A 15,797-nucleotide genomic window follows, 5' to 3' on the forward strand; every position below is an offset into this window, starting at 1 on the left:
TCCTTAATTATGTTATGATCTATGAAAGTGATTTTTTTTGTTAAAATGTTTTTTGAGGAATTCATTGCTGTCATGCAGGCCCCCAAGAATGAGGCATATTAATTTTGTCATATGAACATTGATTTTAAACTTGCTGGAAAGAAGAGAAGGCCTGTTACAAGGGCTGCCAGACACTTAGCTGAAAAATCTGGATGCTCATTCCAGGTGTTGACTTAATACAGCTTTTCACTACATTATTAATCAGACATGAGCATCCTTCCAATACTGTTATCTTCTGATACATAATTCAAAAAGGGATGTGGAGACAAAAGGACCATTCAACCCACAATGGATTTTGATCACCAGACATTGAAGGTGTAAGGAAGAGCATTCCAGAGACTGCTAAGGTGATACAATCCACAAAAGCCAGGACTGGTTAAACCAGCTGGTCACATGACTAACTGGCTGGTCCAGGGTTTTTTGAACTAGCCACAGAGTTTTTGAACTCAGAAAAACTGTTTGCTCCTGGAGTGAGAAGACCTCTCCTGTCTCCTCCCATTTCTTTCTCACACGCCTCTGGACCCACTGAGGCCACATGAACTTTGAGAGAGAAAAGTCTCCTACATCGAACAAGGTTTAAGAAGAATACTGGGCCCCAACGACCTACCTACAATCAAGGACTTTACAGCAAGCTCGAAGAATAGTAACCAAAACCATCTTCAGATATTGCCTCAAACTTTTCCACTTTACCTATTCTGCTCTTTTCTGTCTCTATCTGCATGTTTGTATCATGTATGAATGCTAGCGTGGGCGTGTCGCACATCTGTAGGCGTTAACCGAATTAGAGTTCAAGTTTAACTAAGTTCAACCTTTTTTCTTTAAACCTAAGAAAACCTGTTTGGCTAGCTTCTTTGCCTTACAATTGGAAGTTAGTGAACAAGGATTCACTAACGGGGAGCTTAAAAAAATGGTGTGTTGAAAATTAAATCCTGTTACGTGAAGAACAGGTCAAGGCTGAGGGGGAACCCTAGGCCCCTTTCTCACCTGGTCGTATCAATAGTCGAACTGAACAAATGTTGGACAAGTTTTTTTTCCCCAGGGGCACTGAAAGAACTCATTGGTAACAATGTTTAATGGTTATCACATGATTCAAGTTAAAAACAGAACAGAAACCCTGGTAACAGGAAAAATGTGGGCAGAGAAGACAGTAGCACCCTTTGATTGGACAAGCCCAGGGAGCAGCAGAGTGCACCTGAAAGGCAGCAAACTCACAAGCTTTTGGTTGTGTGTGTGCGTTTTACCTTCTGGAGAGAGTGGCTGATAAAGTTACTGTTTAAAAATAAGGGGTCGCCCATTTAAGACAGAGATAGAGAGAAATTTTTTCTCTGAGGGTCATGAGTCTTTGGAACTGTCTTCCTCAAAAGGCTGTGGAAGCAGAGACTTTGAATATTTTTAAGGCAGAGGTAGATAGATTCAAGACTGCTAAATTACTTCTCAACACCGCCTGAAAAGAACTGTTCTAAAAGATCCCGGTGACCTGTCTACGTGTACTCGGAAGTTAGACTGAATGCCAGTTTTGGAACAACATATCTCATCTGCTGTTTTCTTCAAAAATGATCAAGTAATCAGCCCAAGTGCTTTTTTGTCTGTAATAGAGCTTTGAACTTAAAAAAAAATCTTTTTTTTGGTATGTATGTGGGCTAAGGTAAAATAAAAGGGACTTTAAAAGTTGGTTAAGGTAAAAAGGGAACTTTAAAAATTTACTTCATTACTAGTTAAGATTGTTCTATAATAAACTGTTAATTTTGTTGCTCATTAAAGAAACTTGGTTAGTGTGTTCGATTCTGGGAAAAATAGAGCATATGACTGGCCATATCGGTAAGTGGAAAAATTTTAAATATAGGTTGTGACCTGTGGAGAATAAACAGTGCACTCCTCCACCTCGGTCGTAACAATAATGAGAAATATTGTATCCATCTCCATCTTTGAAAACTAATTATCAAGATGCATATTACTTGGTACAAAGTCAATTTGATTTTGCAGACTCATGGAGATCTGCCATATCTGGTTTCTGCTACTCCTTGGAACTACTCCAGTGGTGGGACATTACCCATGCATCATAGTGTGGTTCCTTTCATTTTGATAGGAGCTGGCATTTTGCAATGTTTTGAGATCCATTCTGGAGTTACCTGACCCCTCAAAGTCAACAACTTTAGCACTTTTAACATAATAAAATGTCCCTGCGTGCTTCACAGGAACAAAGAAAAAGGGTGGGACTCACAAATCTAGACGATTCTGGATGTAAAAGAGCATACACAGTAGGATAAGGCAAAAAAAAAAACTTAAGTCAGCTACCAAAAGCTCAATATTGCAGAAAGCCAAGGGGAGTATAGAAAGTGAAGGGGTGAAATTGAAAAGGAAATTAGGAAAGCAAAGAGAGGGCATGAAAAAAATATTGGCAAGTAAAATCAAGGAAAACCCAAAGATGTTTCATCAATACATAGAGCAAGGGGATAACTAAGGAAAGAGTAGGGCCAATTAGAGACCAAAGAGGTAACTTGCATGTGGGGAAGCAGAAGACCTGGAAATGGTTCTTAATGATTTTGAATTTGTTTTCACAAGAGAGAGGGATAAAGCAGACACTGCTGTTAAGGAGGAGGAGTGTGAAATATTGGATGGGATAAACATAGTGAGGGAAGAAATAGCAAAGTGGTTAGCATCCTTGAAACTGGATAAATCACCAAGCCCAGGTGAAATATATCCCAGGCTGCTAAGAGAAGCAAGGTAAGAAATAGTAGAAGCTCTGATGATCATTTTCCAATTCTGTCAGGCTACAAGCATGGTGCTGGTGGATTGGAGGACTGCTGACATTGCATCATTGTTTAAAAAGGGAGGAAGGGATAGCCTGAGTAATCACAGCCTAACCTTGGTGGTGGGCAAATTATTGGAAAAAGTTCTGACAGACAGTATAAATTGTTAATTAGAGAGGCACGGATTAATCAAGGATAGTCAGCATGGGTTTGTTAAGGGAAGGTCATGTCTGACTAATGATTGAATTTTTTGAGGCGGTAACAAGGAGGCTCGATGAGGGTAGTGCATTTGATATAGTCTACTTGGATTTTAACTAGGCTTTTGATAAGGTCCCACGTGGCAGACTGGTCAGAAAATTAAAAGCTCATGGGGTCCAAGGAAAAGTGGCAAGTTGGATTCAAAATTGGCTCAGTGGCAGGAGGCAAAGGGTAATAGTGGAAGGCTGTTTTCAATGTGTTTCCACAAGCATGCAATAAAATCTATGTGCCCCCTCTCCCACCAGGGTTTTGCAGCACCTGTTTGGATCCTAGACCCTTCTTTAATATCCACTCCCACTGGGGTGTATAAAGCTGTTCTGAGACAAAAGCAGCTAAGGTGAGAAGGAGGGAGCCAAATGGCAGGTTTCCACAAGGTTACAAATTCAAAATGAGGTAGTGTTCAGTTTGACATGAGGGATGAATTTCCTCAGGGGTTTTTGTGTCCCACTGTTGCAAATTTGTTGGAAGCTTGCCACAAATCTCATTTGCACATGTAAAATGGGATTTCCACCACAGTTACAGAACAGGGATTGGGGGTAGTGGGGTGAAGGATGGTAAAATTTACCAACAGAAAATACACTCGCCAGATTTTTCTTACAATTTATGCAGTGATGCTGAGCAACTCTTGGATGTCAATGGCACATTTATGGAAAAAAGTCACCAGCAGCACCTGAGAGAAGAAATACCCATTCTGACTGGCAACATCACTTTTTATGTTCATATGCATCTTTTACTCACTATTAGTGGACACGAATCACCCCCCTTTAGTTGCAGCAAAAGAGTAACCTAGAATGTACCTTTAGATTTTATCTATCTCGAAATTCTACAACCCTGTATTCTGGAATTGTCTTCATAAACCTCTTTGCCATGTTACGTCTTTCATTTTTAAAGTCTCCTCTAAATTTAACCGACTGCACCTTCACCCTCCTTCCTTAATCTTTTCACCTTGCTTTTGTTCACCTCCCAGTAAAGCATTTTGGACATTTCATTACGTGAAAGGTAATAACTAAAAGTAGTATGTTGTTCTTAACAATGGACAGAACTCAGTCAATACTACTGCAAGTTTTCTCTAAATATGTCAGGGATTTAGAGTAAAGGATGCAATCATTTCCGAATTAGGAAAGGGAAGAAAAGTTAAAATCTGCCAGATACCTGAAAATACTTACCCTGAAACAAAGCAAGTAAATGACTAAAAATGAAGTCAAAAGCAAATTAAATGCAAACTAAATTAAAAAGAAAAGCATTTATATTAATTTAAAAATTGAGGAAAGAGTGTAGCATAAGAATTTAAAATGAAACATTTACTGTACTTATCAAACCACTAGTCTAATAAAATAATGAATTTCTTACCTTTCCCCAAGATCTAAAGGCAATAACCAGTGGAGTAAGACAAGGTTCCAACTTCTCCAAAGCAGCTAAGTGACATGTTGTGAGCCATGCATTTTCATTACCTGCACTCACTTTACATAAAAGGTCACTGAAGGGAATAAAAAAATTACATAATTATCATAGAATCATAGACTGGTTACAGCACAGAAGGTGGCAATTCAGCCTGTGTCCAAACTGGCCCTCTACAAGAACTCAGCTATTCCCACTCTCCTGCCTTTTCCCTGTGGCCCTGCAAATGTTTTCTCCTCAGGTACTTATCCAACTCCTTTTTGAAAGCCCCAATTGCATCAGTCTCCACCACAGGCACTGCAGTCCAGATCCTAACCACTCACAGTGTAAAAAATGACTCCACTGGTTCTTTTGCCAATCACCATAAGTCTGTGTCCTGTGGTTTTTGACCCTTCTACCAGTGGGAACATTTCCTCTCCGTCTAGACCCCTCACGATTTTGAACACTTTTACCAAAGCTTCTCTAAGGAGTGCAAGTCCAGCTTCTCCAATCTACCCACATAACTGAAGTCCCTCATCCCTGGAACCATTCTTGTAAATATTTTCTGCATCTTCTCTAATGCCTTCAGATCCTTCCTAACGTGTGGTGCCCAGAATTGGACACAATATTCCAGTTGAGGCTGAACAAAAATTTTATAAAGGTTCACCATAATTTGCTTTTGTACTCTATGCATCTATTTATAAAACCCAGGATCCTGTATACCTTTTTAACTACTTTCTCAACCTGCCCTACCACTTTCAACAATTTGTGCACATATACCCCCCAAGTACCGCTGCTCCTGCACCCCCTTTAGAGTTGTGCCTTTTCTATTGCCTCTCCTTGCTTTTCCTACCAAAATGTACCATTTCACACTTTTCTGCATGAAATGTCACCAGCCCGACTATGTCCTCTTGAAATCTATCAATATCCTCCTCACAGTTCTCAATATTTCCAAGTTTTGTGTCATGTGCAAATTTTGAAATTGTGCCCTGCACATAGTTATGTAGTCAGATTTATTGCACAACATCCAGTGACAAAGGTAAGGCAACTTTGTATACATTAGATTAGATATTGGATTCTTTCTTCTTGGACACCACACAGAGGGTTAAGGCCAGTTTCTGCTAGCTGTTTCTGCACAGAATATACATTACAATCTAACTAATTTTCACACCTCAGAACAAAGGCAGAATCATGTATATTTCAAGACGACCTTGGTTTGTAAGGTTTGATTGCTGCTGTTATATGTGGATGGAGGATCTGTATAATAGATTATTCAAAGAATTTGCCACATATCCACAAATTAAGCATCAAGCCAGTGTATTAAACCCATCCTGTGCTTGATGCCTTCAGTAAAGGGGAGGGGGGTGCTTACTGGGGTACGGACTTTAATTGGCAGCTGTGTATGAGGTGAAGACATGGGTAAGAGCCTTTTTTATGTAATGCCTTTGACGGACAGTTCTATGGCCAGGAGCTTCAGTTTGAGCACCCACTTAGTTTATGGGAGTCAGGGGCCCCCTGCTATTTACAAGCTCCCTAGTAAGAAATCAGTGAGTGAATTTCAAAGACCAATTTTATGTTAAGGGCTAGCGCAGGACAAGCATCTTTGCTGTTTTGGCATTGAGAATAGTAAAGGTTGTAATTACTATAAGTGTACTGCTCCAACTGAATACAATTTATTTACCTGTTCAATAACATTATCAAAATTTGTTGGGTTACAGTCCGAGTCTTGGTTAGGGAAGTGTATGTTCTTCTGCCTACCAATGCTCAGATCACATGGTGGCACATGATACATTCTATGAAGTCAGAGCAAAGTGGCAAGGATTCTCTGTTTGACCTCTGGGTGTCACTACAGTTACCTATGGGCACACAAGGACATAACTCTCATTCAAGAGAGATGCAAGGTCTGCTTCTAAGCATAGTCAGTATGGCTAAATCCAAGGAAAATATTTATGAAATCTTCAAAACATTTTTTTTTAAAACTGCATTTCACCGAAGATTTACCAGCTTTATATTTACATCTTCAGTACAACTAATTAAAAACAGGCATTTTTCTACATTCTTACTATGATCATGGATATTACAATGTTTCAAAACAATCTATTGATTCAGGGACTTACTTTCAAGGTATCACAGACATATATAATTTAATTTTTGATAACAAGTTAACCTGGAAAGTACACAATCTAGGTTTCTACTTTGCTGAATGTGTGGATGGGACTTTAGGTAAATTGCTTTTGCAAAATCGAACACCTTTTTAAAAATGGAAAAAGGCCATGATATCCAACAAGCCTGACCCTTTTAAATTTGTACGAGTACAGAAAACGACTTTGAATTACCAAAAGACTATACCGAGAAACAAACCTAAGAATCATCAGTTGGTAAGGCTACTTGCACAAAAATCACAGGCTGAAAGCAATCAGCATGAGACTGGAGCAAGAAAAAAGTTTTTCCCTATTTAAAATAAAAGAACATAAGAAATAGGAGGGAGTAGGCCATTCAGCCCCTCAAGCCTGCCCCGCCATTCAATAAGATCATGGCTGATCTGTCCCAGGCCTCAACTCCTCTTTCAGGCCTGCTCTGCAAAACCCTTGACTCCCCGAGATTTCAAAAATCTATCTTCCTCCTCCTTAAATACATTTAGTGATCTAGCCTCCACAACTCTGAGGTAGAGGATTCCAGAGATTCACCACCCTCTGAGAGAAGAAATTCCTTCGCATCTCAGTTTTAAATGTGTGACCCCTTATTCTGTAACTATGTCCCCTAATTCGAGATTCCCCCATCAGTGAAAACATATTCTCAACATCTACCCTGTCAAACCCCCTTAGAATCTTATACGTTTCAATAAGATCACCTCTCATTCTTCTAAACTCCAATGAATAAAGGCCTAACCTGTTTAGCCGTTCTTGATAAGACAACCCCTTCATCCCAGGAATCAGCCTAGTGAACCTTTTCTGAACTGCCTCCAATGCTAGTATATCTTTCCTTAAATACGGGGACCAAAACTGTACGCAGTATTCCAGGTGTGGCCTCACCAACACCCTGTACAGTTGTAACAAAACTTCCCTATTTTTAAACTCAAACCCCCAAGCAATAAAGGTCAAAATTTCATTTGCCTTCCTAATTACTTGCTGCACCTGCATGCTAACTTTTTGTGTTTCTAGTATGAAAGCTATATTAATTATACGTATAGAAATAGAAGGGTTTTACTGATTAAGGCAAATCATAAAAACACTAGCTTTCACTCAATTTCCAACAAGTTATAGTTCAATCACAGCTTCTACTGTGAAATTAAGAGAATTGTGAACAAAGAAGAAATTAAGCATTATAACTGAATACAAGTCTTCCTGCATACCAACTCAAGAATGGTACTGACAGTGTTCAGCAAGTCACCTTCCCAGTTTCTTAATCAGGGAATGGTGAACACTGCTCGTCTCCAGGGAGGAGAGGGAAAAGAGAAGAAAAAGACAACCTTGATACACATACTGCAATGAAAATAGTAAGTACTTAAGTTTAGCATGACTTCTGCTGGTGTGTTAAAATTCACATAATTAAGTTTAGGTTCACGAGTACTCAATGGTTAGTCTTTTACAAATGGCTGAGCTCGCATTACATGTTATAGTACAATAATTACATTCAGATGAAGAAAAGTAAGTCCCAACAAACCTTTGCTTGTCTCTGCATAGTACGACAGGCACTCTGGCATGGAACTCCGCCTCAACATCAATGAAAGAAACTGAATAAATTTGGGAAGAGCAAAAAAATCTATTTAACAATTCTTCTGACCGTTAAACTGTTCTTTCTGCTCATCATTGGGAGATTCAATATTTATGAACCGAGCTAATACTAAACTAACTTGAACAACACATTTACTAGGGACTGTGTTGACAAACAAAATGCAGATCCTTCAAAAGGACCATTTGTTCAGGCCCAGTTACAAATTCTTTTGAGGTAGAACTTTAAGCATTACTTGATAAACAATTAAAAGGCACACAATATTCGTCACTGTATAAACATGGTGACTCACTTTTAGTGGGCAACAGTCTTCTAGAAAATTTTGACGAAGAACCCCTATTCTGATTTACTGGACCACTAATGATTAATTTTAGTATTTGTAAATTAGCTCCTGGGATAGCACCTAGGCTCTTCTAGTTTTGACCTATTGGAAAAGGACAAAAATATTACAAAATGTGGCTAACTTTTAATTTGCTGCTGGTATTAGGTTCAAAACAATGTACATTGCCATTGTTTAAATGTGTCAAACTTAAGGCAGCAAAATACATTTCTGTAGGTTTCATGTCTGTTTTTATCTCCAAGGCAAAAGATAGGTAAACACAATTCAACAATCTACTTACAAAATACCTGTATAACTGATAGTCATACATATATACATATAATTGTAGAATACGTAATGGTTTCTAAAAACAGGGCAAGCTGATTATGCATGTAATAATTGAAGGATTGTTCTCATCATTTGAAAAACTTACTGCTATTCTTAAGGCTTTCCTGAACCAGCAATAGCACATCTGGTTGATTCATCTGAGAAACAAAAAGGACAGGTGTACTGATTTATGAAGCAAATTCTTCACCTACTGCTTTAACTTAAAACTCATTTCCCTCCTTTCTCCCATCACAAGAACTTCAAAATATCACTCCAACCTTCATAAGGGTCATGTTGTTTGCAGAGATAGCTCCAACAAGAATTTTAGTTGGAACATACTGACATACATGCTCTATGCAGTTCTGGTATACATATTAAATCTTTTCATGTATACTTTTGCTCCAGAATCAACAGTTTTGATCAAAAGTAAAACATCTAAAGCTTTTTATTTTATTCAGAAAATTAACAGAAAAATCCCTGCTGTTACTAAGTTTTTGATGATATACAGAGTAGAGGGTAACTTAGTTTTGGGATCCTGAGTTTCAGTCCTGGGAGGATTTATTTCAAGATGGATAAAATGAGTTTGATGTTTTAGCAGGATCTGGAGAGAAGGTCACAAAGCAACACAAGGTGGTAGGGAAAGAATGTAGTGCTCGATAACTATCAGACACCCAGTCTAGGCTGTTGGCAACTGCAACAGAGGTCAGCAATCCCAGATGGTGCGAATGAGACAAGTCTCTTTCTGCAATCAGAATTCACAAAATATTTATGTCAGAGAGATTGCAAAGCAGACCTTATATTCGGGTTTCAAAAGTAGCCTGGAAATTCAGCATTCAGAAGGTCAAACAAAAAACGTTCATGCTTGACCAATTTTAATATCCGACTTATTATCTAAAACAGGGTACTCAAAAACTGATTGCATACATAGCTGATGTACAGAGTTCTTTGTTCAGTGTTTAGAAACTTACATGAGCTGGAAACTGTATGTCAATGTTAAGGTCAGAATCTCTAAAGCCAAATCTTGTACAAGAGGAGCCATATAGTCTAAGTGAGCAATCTGGATGATAAAAGAAAACCATTATACAGACTCTATATGGCTTATTTGAGTATTGCAGTGAAATAAAACTACTACTCCAGTATATTACCAAAAATATTTTAAGTTTATACCAAGAGTATACCTGAAAAATTATTGCAGAACAAAGCATTACAAAAAAGAATTTTGTGTAACAATTTATATCAAAAGTAAAAATGTAAAGCATTACACAAGAAAAATAATACTGTACCTGGCAATAAAACCTGAAAAACCTTTTCCATTCTTCTTGTAATTTCATGCCTTTTGCTCACATCTTCTTCAGTTATGCCATGCTCCTGTACCAGTTTGTTAATGGCAGCATCAACTGCTCTTACTTGTGCGAGATTTGGAGGAGGAAGCTTTGTGAGCATTTCTTCTTCTTGCTTTTCCTAATATCACACACCCAAGTTAGCTAACCAAATATTCTCTGTTCCAAACACAATATCTCATCTTTTGCATTTATTCCAGAATCTTATGGAGAACCCCACAAATATTTAATACTCTACACAGACTTTTCATTTCCAATAATTTAGCCATTTTAGGCTGACATTTCAATAGAATCACTGATGCCATTTAATGTTAAAGATAGGGAACTGAAAAAAAATTCTACCATAATGCAATCCTGTAAAACATCTAATCAACTGTCTAATATAAAAGCAAAATACTGCAGATGCTGGAAATCTGAAATAAAAACAAGAAATGCTGGAAGTACTCAGCAGGTCTGGCAGCATCTGTGGAGAGAGAAGCAGAGTTAACATTTCAGGTCAGTGACCCTTCTTCAGAACTGGCAAATATTAGAAATGTGAAAGGTTTTAAGCAAGTAAAGTGATGGTGGGGCAAGAGATAAGGAGAAGGTGTAGATAGGACAAGGTCACAGAGAATAACCGACAAGGTGGTCATGGAGCAAAGGCAAACAATATGTTAATGGTGTGTTGAAAAACAAAGCATAAGTACAGATAGGGTGTTAACAGACTGAAACTGAACAGCCACAAGTACGAACATGAAAAAAAAAGTGGGTAGGCAAACTGAACAAACTAAGATAAAATAAAATAAAACAAACACAAAAAAAAAGAAAGAAAAAAAAAATAACTAAAAATAAAAGTAAAATGGGGGGCCCGTCATGCTCTGAAATTACTGAACTCAATGTTCAGTCCGGCAGGCTGTAATGTGCCTAATCGGTAAATGAGATGCTGTTCCTCAAGCTTGCGTTGATGTTCACTGGAACACTGCAGCAATCCCAGGACAGAGATGTGAACATGAGAGCAGGGGGGAGTGTTGAAATGGCAAGCAACCAGAAGCTCGGGGTCATGCTTTCAGACTGAGCAGAGGTGTTCCGCAAAGCGGTCACCCTGTCTGCGTTTGGTCTTCCCAATGTAGAGGAGACCACATTGTGAGCAGCGAATACAGTATACGACCTTGAAAGAAGTACAAGTAAACCGCTGCTTCACCTGAAAGGAGGGTTTTGGGTCTGGGATAGTGAGGAGAGAGGAGGTACATGGGCAGGTATTACACCTCCTGCGATTGCAGAGGAAGGTGCTGTGGGAAGGGGACGGGGTGGTGGGGGTAATGGAGGAGTGGACCAGGGTGTCGCGGAGGGAATGATCCCTTCAGAACACTGACAGGTAAAGGGGGGGGAAGATGCGTTTGGTAGTGGCATCACGCTGGAGGTAGCGGAAATGGCGGAGGATGACCCTTTGGATATGGAGGCTGATGGGATGCAAAGTGAGGACAAGGGGAACCCTGCCATGGATCTGGGAGGGAGGGGAAGGGGTGACGGTAGAGGTGCGGGAAATGGGCTGGACACGGTTGAGGGCCCTGTCAACCACAGTGGGGGGGGGGGGGGGGGGAATCCTCGGTTGAGGAAAAAGGAAGACATCTCAGAAGCGCTGCCATGGAAGGTAGCATCATCAGAGCAGATGCGTCGGAGACGGAGAAACTGGGAGAATGGAACGGAGTCCTTACAGGAGGCAGGGTGTGAATAAGTGTAGTTGAGGTAGCTGTGGGAGTCGGTGGGCTTATAATGGATATCAGTAGACAGCCTATCCCCAGAGATGGAGACAGAGAAGTCGAGGTAGGGAAGTGTCGGTGATGGACCATGTAAAGGTGAGAGAAGGGTGGAAATTAGAAGCAAAGTTGATAAAGTTTTCCAGTTCGGGGCAAGAGCAGGAAACGGCACCGATACAGTCATCAGTGTACCGGAAAAAGAGTTGGGGGAGGAGGCCCGAGTAGGACTGGAACAAGGAATATCCGACATATCCCACAAAAAGACAGGCATAACTAGGACCCATGCGTGTACCCATAGCAACACCTTTAAATTGAAGGAAGTGAGTGGAGTTGAAGGAGAAGTTGTTCAATGTGAGAACAAGTTCAGCCAGGCAGAGGAGGCTGGTGGTGGAATCAACTGTCTAAATAGTTAGAATGAGGGTTAAAAAATAAAATGCCAAGCATTTAAAATGGGACAAATATTGCATTTGAATGAAGATTACTGGATCGACAACAGCAACATTTGTCAACTGTGGCAGATTTGGAGGCGAAGCATTGTGATGTTCAAACAGGAATTTTAAACATTGTGCATGTGAATATTTTTATCACTCTGTTTGAAAATATTGCAGTTCCCTTTGCAGCAATAATCTATTCCCCCGACAAAGAAAAATGGAAGAGTCATATTTTAAGCTAAGTAACACCATTTTTTTAAAACTTAAAATACATAAATTACTAAATCAATATTTCACACTTATGAGGTAACGTGATTAAGCGCCAATAAAATCATTAACTAAAACAGGGCTCCAGACCTTGATCTTTAACACAAGCTTGCACAAACACAGTGATAACAAAGAGGTTCTCTCCAATTTCACTCCTTTCCTTTTCTCCCAGTGTGCCTATCCTTCATGAATATGGTGCAATTTGCAGGTAGAGCAACAGTTTCACCTCACACAATCAATATGAAATTCTAAGTTAATTTTGCAAATGTAGAACATGTGGATTATGAAGTAGAAATATTTCACAGATCTTCAATATTTAAACTCAGCTTAAAATCATTAAACATAACCATTGCCAGCAAGGTTCAGCCCTGCTTCGAGGAACTGATTTTAAATTTATGCAGTACCCAAAACTTAAGTTACGACACCAACAATATCATATATTTGAAAGCAAGTCCTTAAAATGAATTACAACAGTCTTTACATAACAAAGCTCATCATCACTGGGTTTTTCCCATTCATAAGTACTGATTTCCTGATAGATGCTTAGAGAAGCATTCCAAGATCAAATGTTGAGTTAACAGCTAACTGTCTGCAATTTAGAATGCATATTAGAAGTGAACAAAGAAAATTACAGCACAGGAACAGGCCCTTCGGCCCTCCAAGCCTGCGCCGATCCAGATCCTCTATCTAAACCTGTCGCCTATTTTCTAAGGGTCTGTATCTCTTTGCTTCCTGCCCATTCATGTATCTGTCTAGATACATCTTAAAAGACGCTATCGTGCCCGCGTCTACCACCTCCGCTGGTAACGCGTTCCAGGCACCCACCACCCTCTGCGTAAAGAACTTTCCACGCATATCCCCCCTAAACTTTTCCCCTCTCACTTTGAACTCGTGACCCCTAGTAATTGAATCCCCCACTCTGGGGAAAAAGCTTCTTGCTATCCACCCTGTCTATACCTCTCATGATTTTGTACACCTCAATCAGGTCCCCCCTCAACCTCCATCTTTCTAATGAAAATAATCCTAATCTACTCAACCTCTCTTCATAGCTAGCGCCCTCCATACCAGGCAACATCCTGGTGAACCTCCTCTGCACCCTCTCCAAAGCATCTACATCCTTTTGGTAATGTGGCGACCAGAACTGCACGCAGTATTCCAAATGTGGCCGAACCCAAGTCTTATACAACTGTAACATGACCTGCCAACTCTTGTACTCAATACCCCGTCCGATGAAGGAAAGCATGCCGTATGCCTTCTTGACCACTCTATTGACCTGCGTTGCCACCTTCAGGGAACAATGGACCTGAACACCCAAATCTCTCTGTACATCAATTTTCCCCAGGACTTTTCCACTTACTGTATAGTTATGAATAAAAGGCTTTGGGATTTTCCTTAACCCTGTTTGCTAAAGATATTTCATGACCCCTTTTAGCCCTCTTGATTCCTCGTTTTAGATTGGTCCTACATTCCCGATATTCTTTCAAAGCTTCGTCTTTCTGCAGCCTCCTAGACCTTATGTCTGCTTCCTTTTTCCTCTTAGCTAGTCTCACAATTTCACCTGTCATTCATGGTTCCCTAATCTTGCCATTTCTATCCCTCATTTTCACAGGAACATGTCTCTCCTGCACGCTAATCAACCTCTCTTTAAAAGCCTCCCACATATCAAATGTGGATTTATCTTCAAACAGCTGCTCCCAATCTACATTCCCCAGCTCCTGCCGAATTTTGGTATAGTTGGCCTTCCCCCAATTTAGCACTCTTCCTTTGGGACCACTCTCGTCTTTGTCCATGAGTATTCTAAAACTTACGGAATTGTGATCACTATTCCCAAAGTAGTTCCCTACTGAAACTTCAACCACCTGGCCGGGCTCATTCCCCAACACCAGGTCCAGTATGGCCCCTTCCCGAGTTGGACTATTTACATACTGCCCTAGAAAACCCTCCTGGATGCTCCTTACAAATTCTGCTCCATCTAGACCTCTAACACTAAGTGAATCCCAGTCAATGTTGGGAAAATTTAAATCTCCTATCACCACCACCCTGTTGCTCCTACATCTTTCCATAATCTGTTTACATATTTGTACCTCTATCTCACGCTCGCTGTTGGGAGGCCTGTAGTACAGCCCCAACATTGTTACCGCACCCTTCCTATTTCTGAGTTCTGCCCATATTGCCTCACTGCTCGAGTCCTCCATAGTGCCCTCCTTCAGCACAGCTGTGATATCCTCTTTGACCAGTAATGCAACTCCTCCACCCCTTTTACCTCCCTCTCTATCCCGCCTGAAGCATCGATATCCTGGGATATTTAGTTGCCAATCATGCCCTTCCCTCAACCAAGTCTCAGTGTGGGGCAAGTATGATCTAAAGACTAATACATTATTAGATGTCAACAATTAAACAAAGCAAATACTTTTCAAACACATAGTAGAAGCCACCATAATGAAAATGCAATAAGATCATGGCTTTATGGGGAGATGGCGGTGTAGTGGCAATGTCACAGCTAGTAATCTAGAAGCCCAGGCTAATACCCCGGGGACACAATTTCAAATCCCACCATGGCAGCTGGTGGAATTTAAATAATTTTTAACAAAAATCTGGAATTGAAAGCTAGTTCCAGCAATGGAGCCATGAAACTATCATCGATTGTCGTAAAAACCCAACCGGTTTACCCTAACACATTCCATGTTCCACACTGCTATCACAAGTAATTTACCCACAAGTCAAAAATCTTTGGACTCTTAAAGGCTTCTAAAAACAAGTATTAAGCATTATATTGCAGTAATTAACTCCAGAAGAACACACATTATTGTGAATATGGTGTTTTCTTTCAAGAATGTACACTGGTGAGTTTGAACTGTATAGTCATAATTCATGAAATTAGTACTGTAATTCTGACCCAGTTTCATTTTGTAAACAACAGATCCCAAAGTAGACAGCTGATAGAAAAAAATATATAAAACTTTAGTACCAACTCACCTTTACACACTTTTTGTGTCGCTTCTCCTTAATGTGCTTATAGGCAGATGAGACAGTTTCAATTAGCACATCACAAAGCTTACAGGTGTACTTCGCAGCAGGGCAGCTTCGGGCACGCTGAAAAAAATTGCAGCACAAATTAGAAATGGAGGAGTTTTAGAAATATGCAAGGATTTTAGTTTGTTATATCAAAGATAAATGCAACAACCAATATAGTCAGCACGGCTCATAATATTGCAGATATT

The 15,797-nt window shown here is 39.8% G+C and overlaps 1 protein-coding gene across 2 annotated transcripts in view; it reads right to left on the minus strand.

Moving 5' to 3' along the window:
- Positions 1 to 15,797, minus strand: part of LOC137369218 (terminal uridylyltransferase 7-like) — a 131,267-nt gene that overhangs the window by 71,779 nt on the left and 43,691 nt on the right. For both annotated transcript variants that reach the window (XM_068030063.1, XM_068030062.1), the window contains exons 4-9: positions 15,553 to 15,669; positions 10,086 to 10,263; positions 9,771 to 9,859; positions 8,909 to 8,960; positions 8,088 to 8,157; positions 4,398 to 4,524 (exon numbers count right to left, since the gene is read on the minus strand). In XM_068030063.1, the coding sequence (XP_067886164.1) occupies positions 4,398 to 4,524; positions 8,088 to 8,157; positions 8,909 to 8,960; positions 9,771 to 9,859; positions 10,086 to 10,263; positions 15,553 to 15,669 (633 nt within the window). The remainder of the gene's footprint in view (positions 1 to 4,397; positions 4,525 to 8,087; positions 8,158 to 8,908; positions 8,961 to 9,770; positions 9,860 to 10,085; positions 10,264 to 15,552; positions 15,670 to 15,797) is intronic.

This window comes from Heterodontus francisci, chromosome 4 (assembly GCF_036365525.1).
Source record: "Heterodontus francisci isolate sHetFra1 chromosome 4, sHetFra1.hap1, whole genome shotgun sequence".
In the NCBI taxonomy this organism is placed as follows: domain Eukaryota; kingdom Metazoa; phylum Chordata; class Chondrichthyes; order Heterodontiformes; family Heterodontidae; genus Heterodontus; species Heterodontus francisci.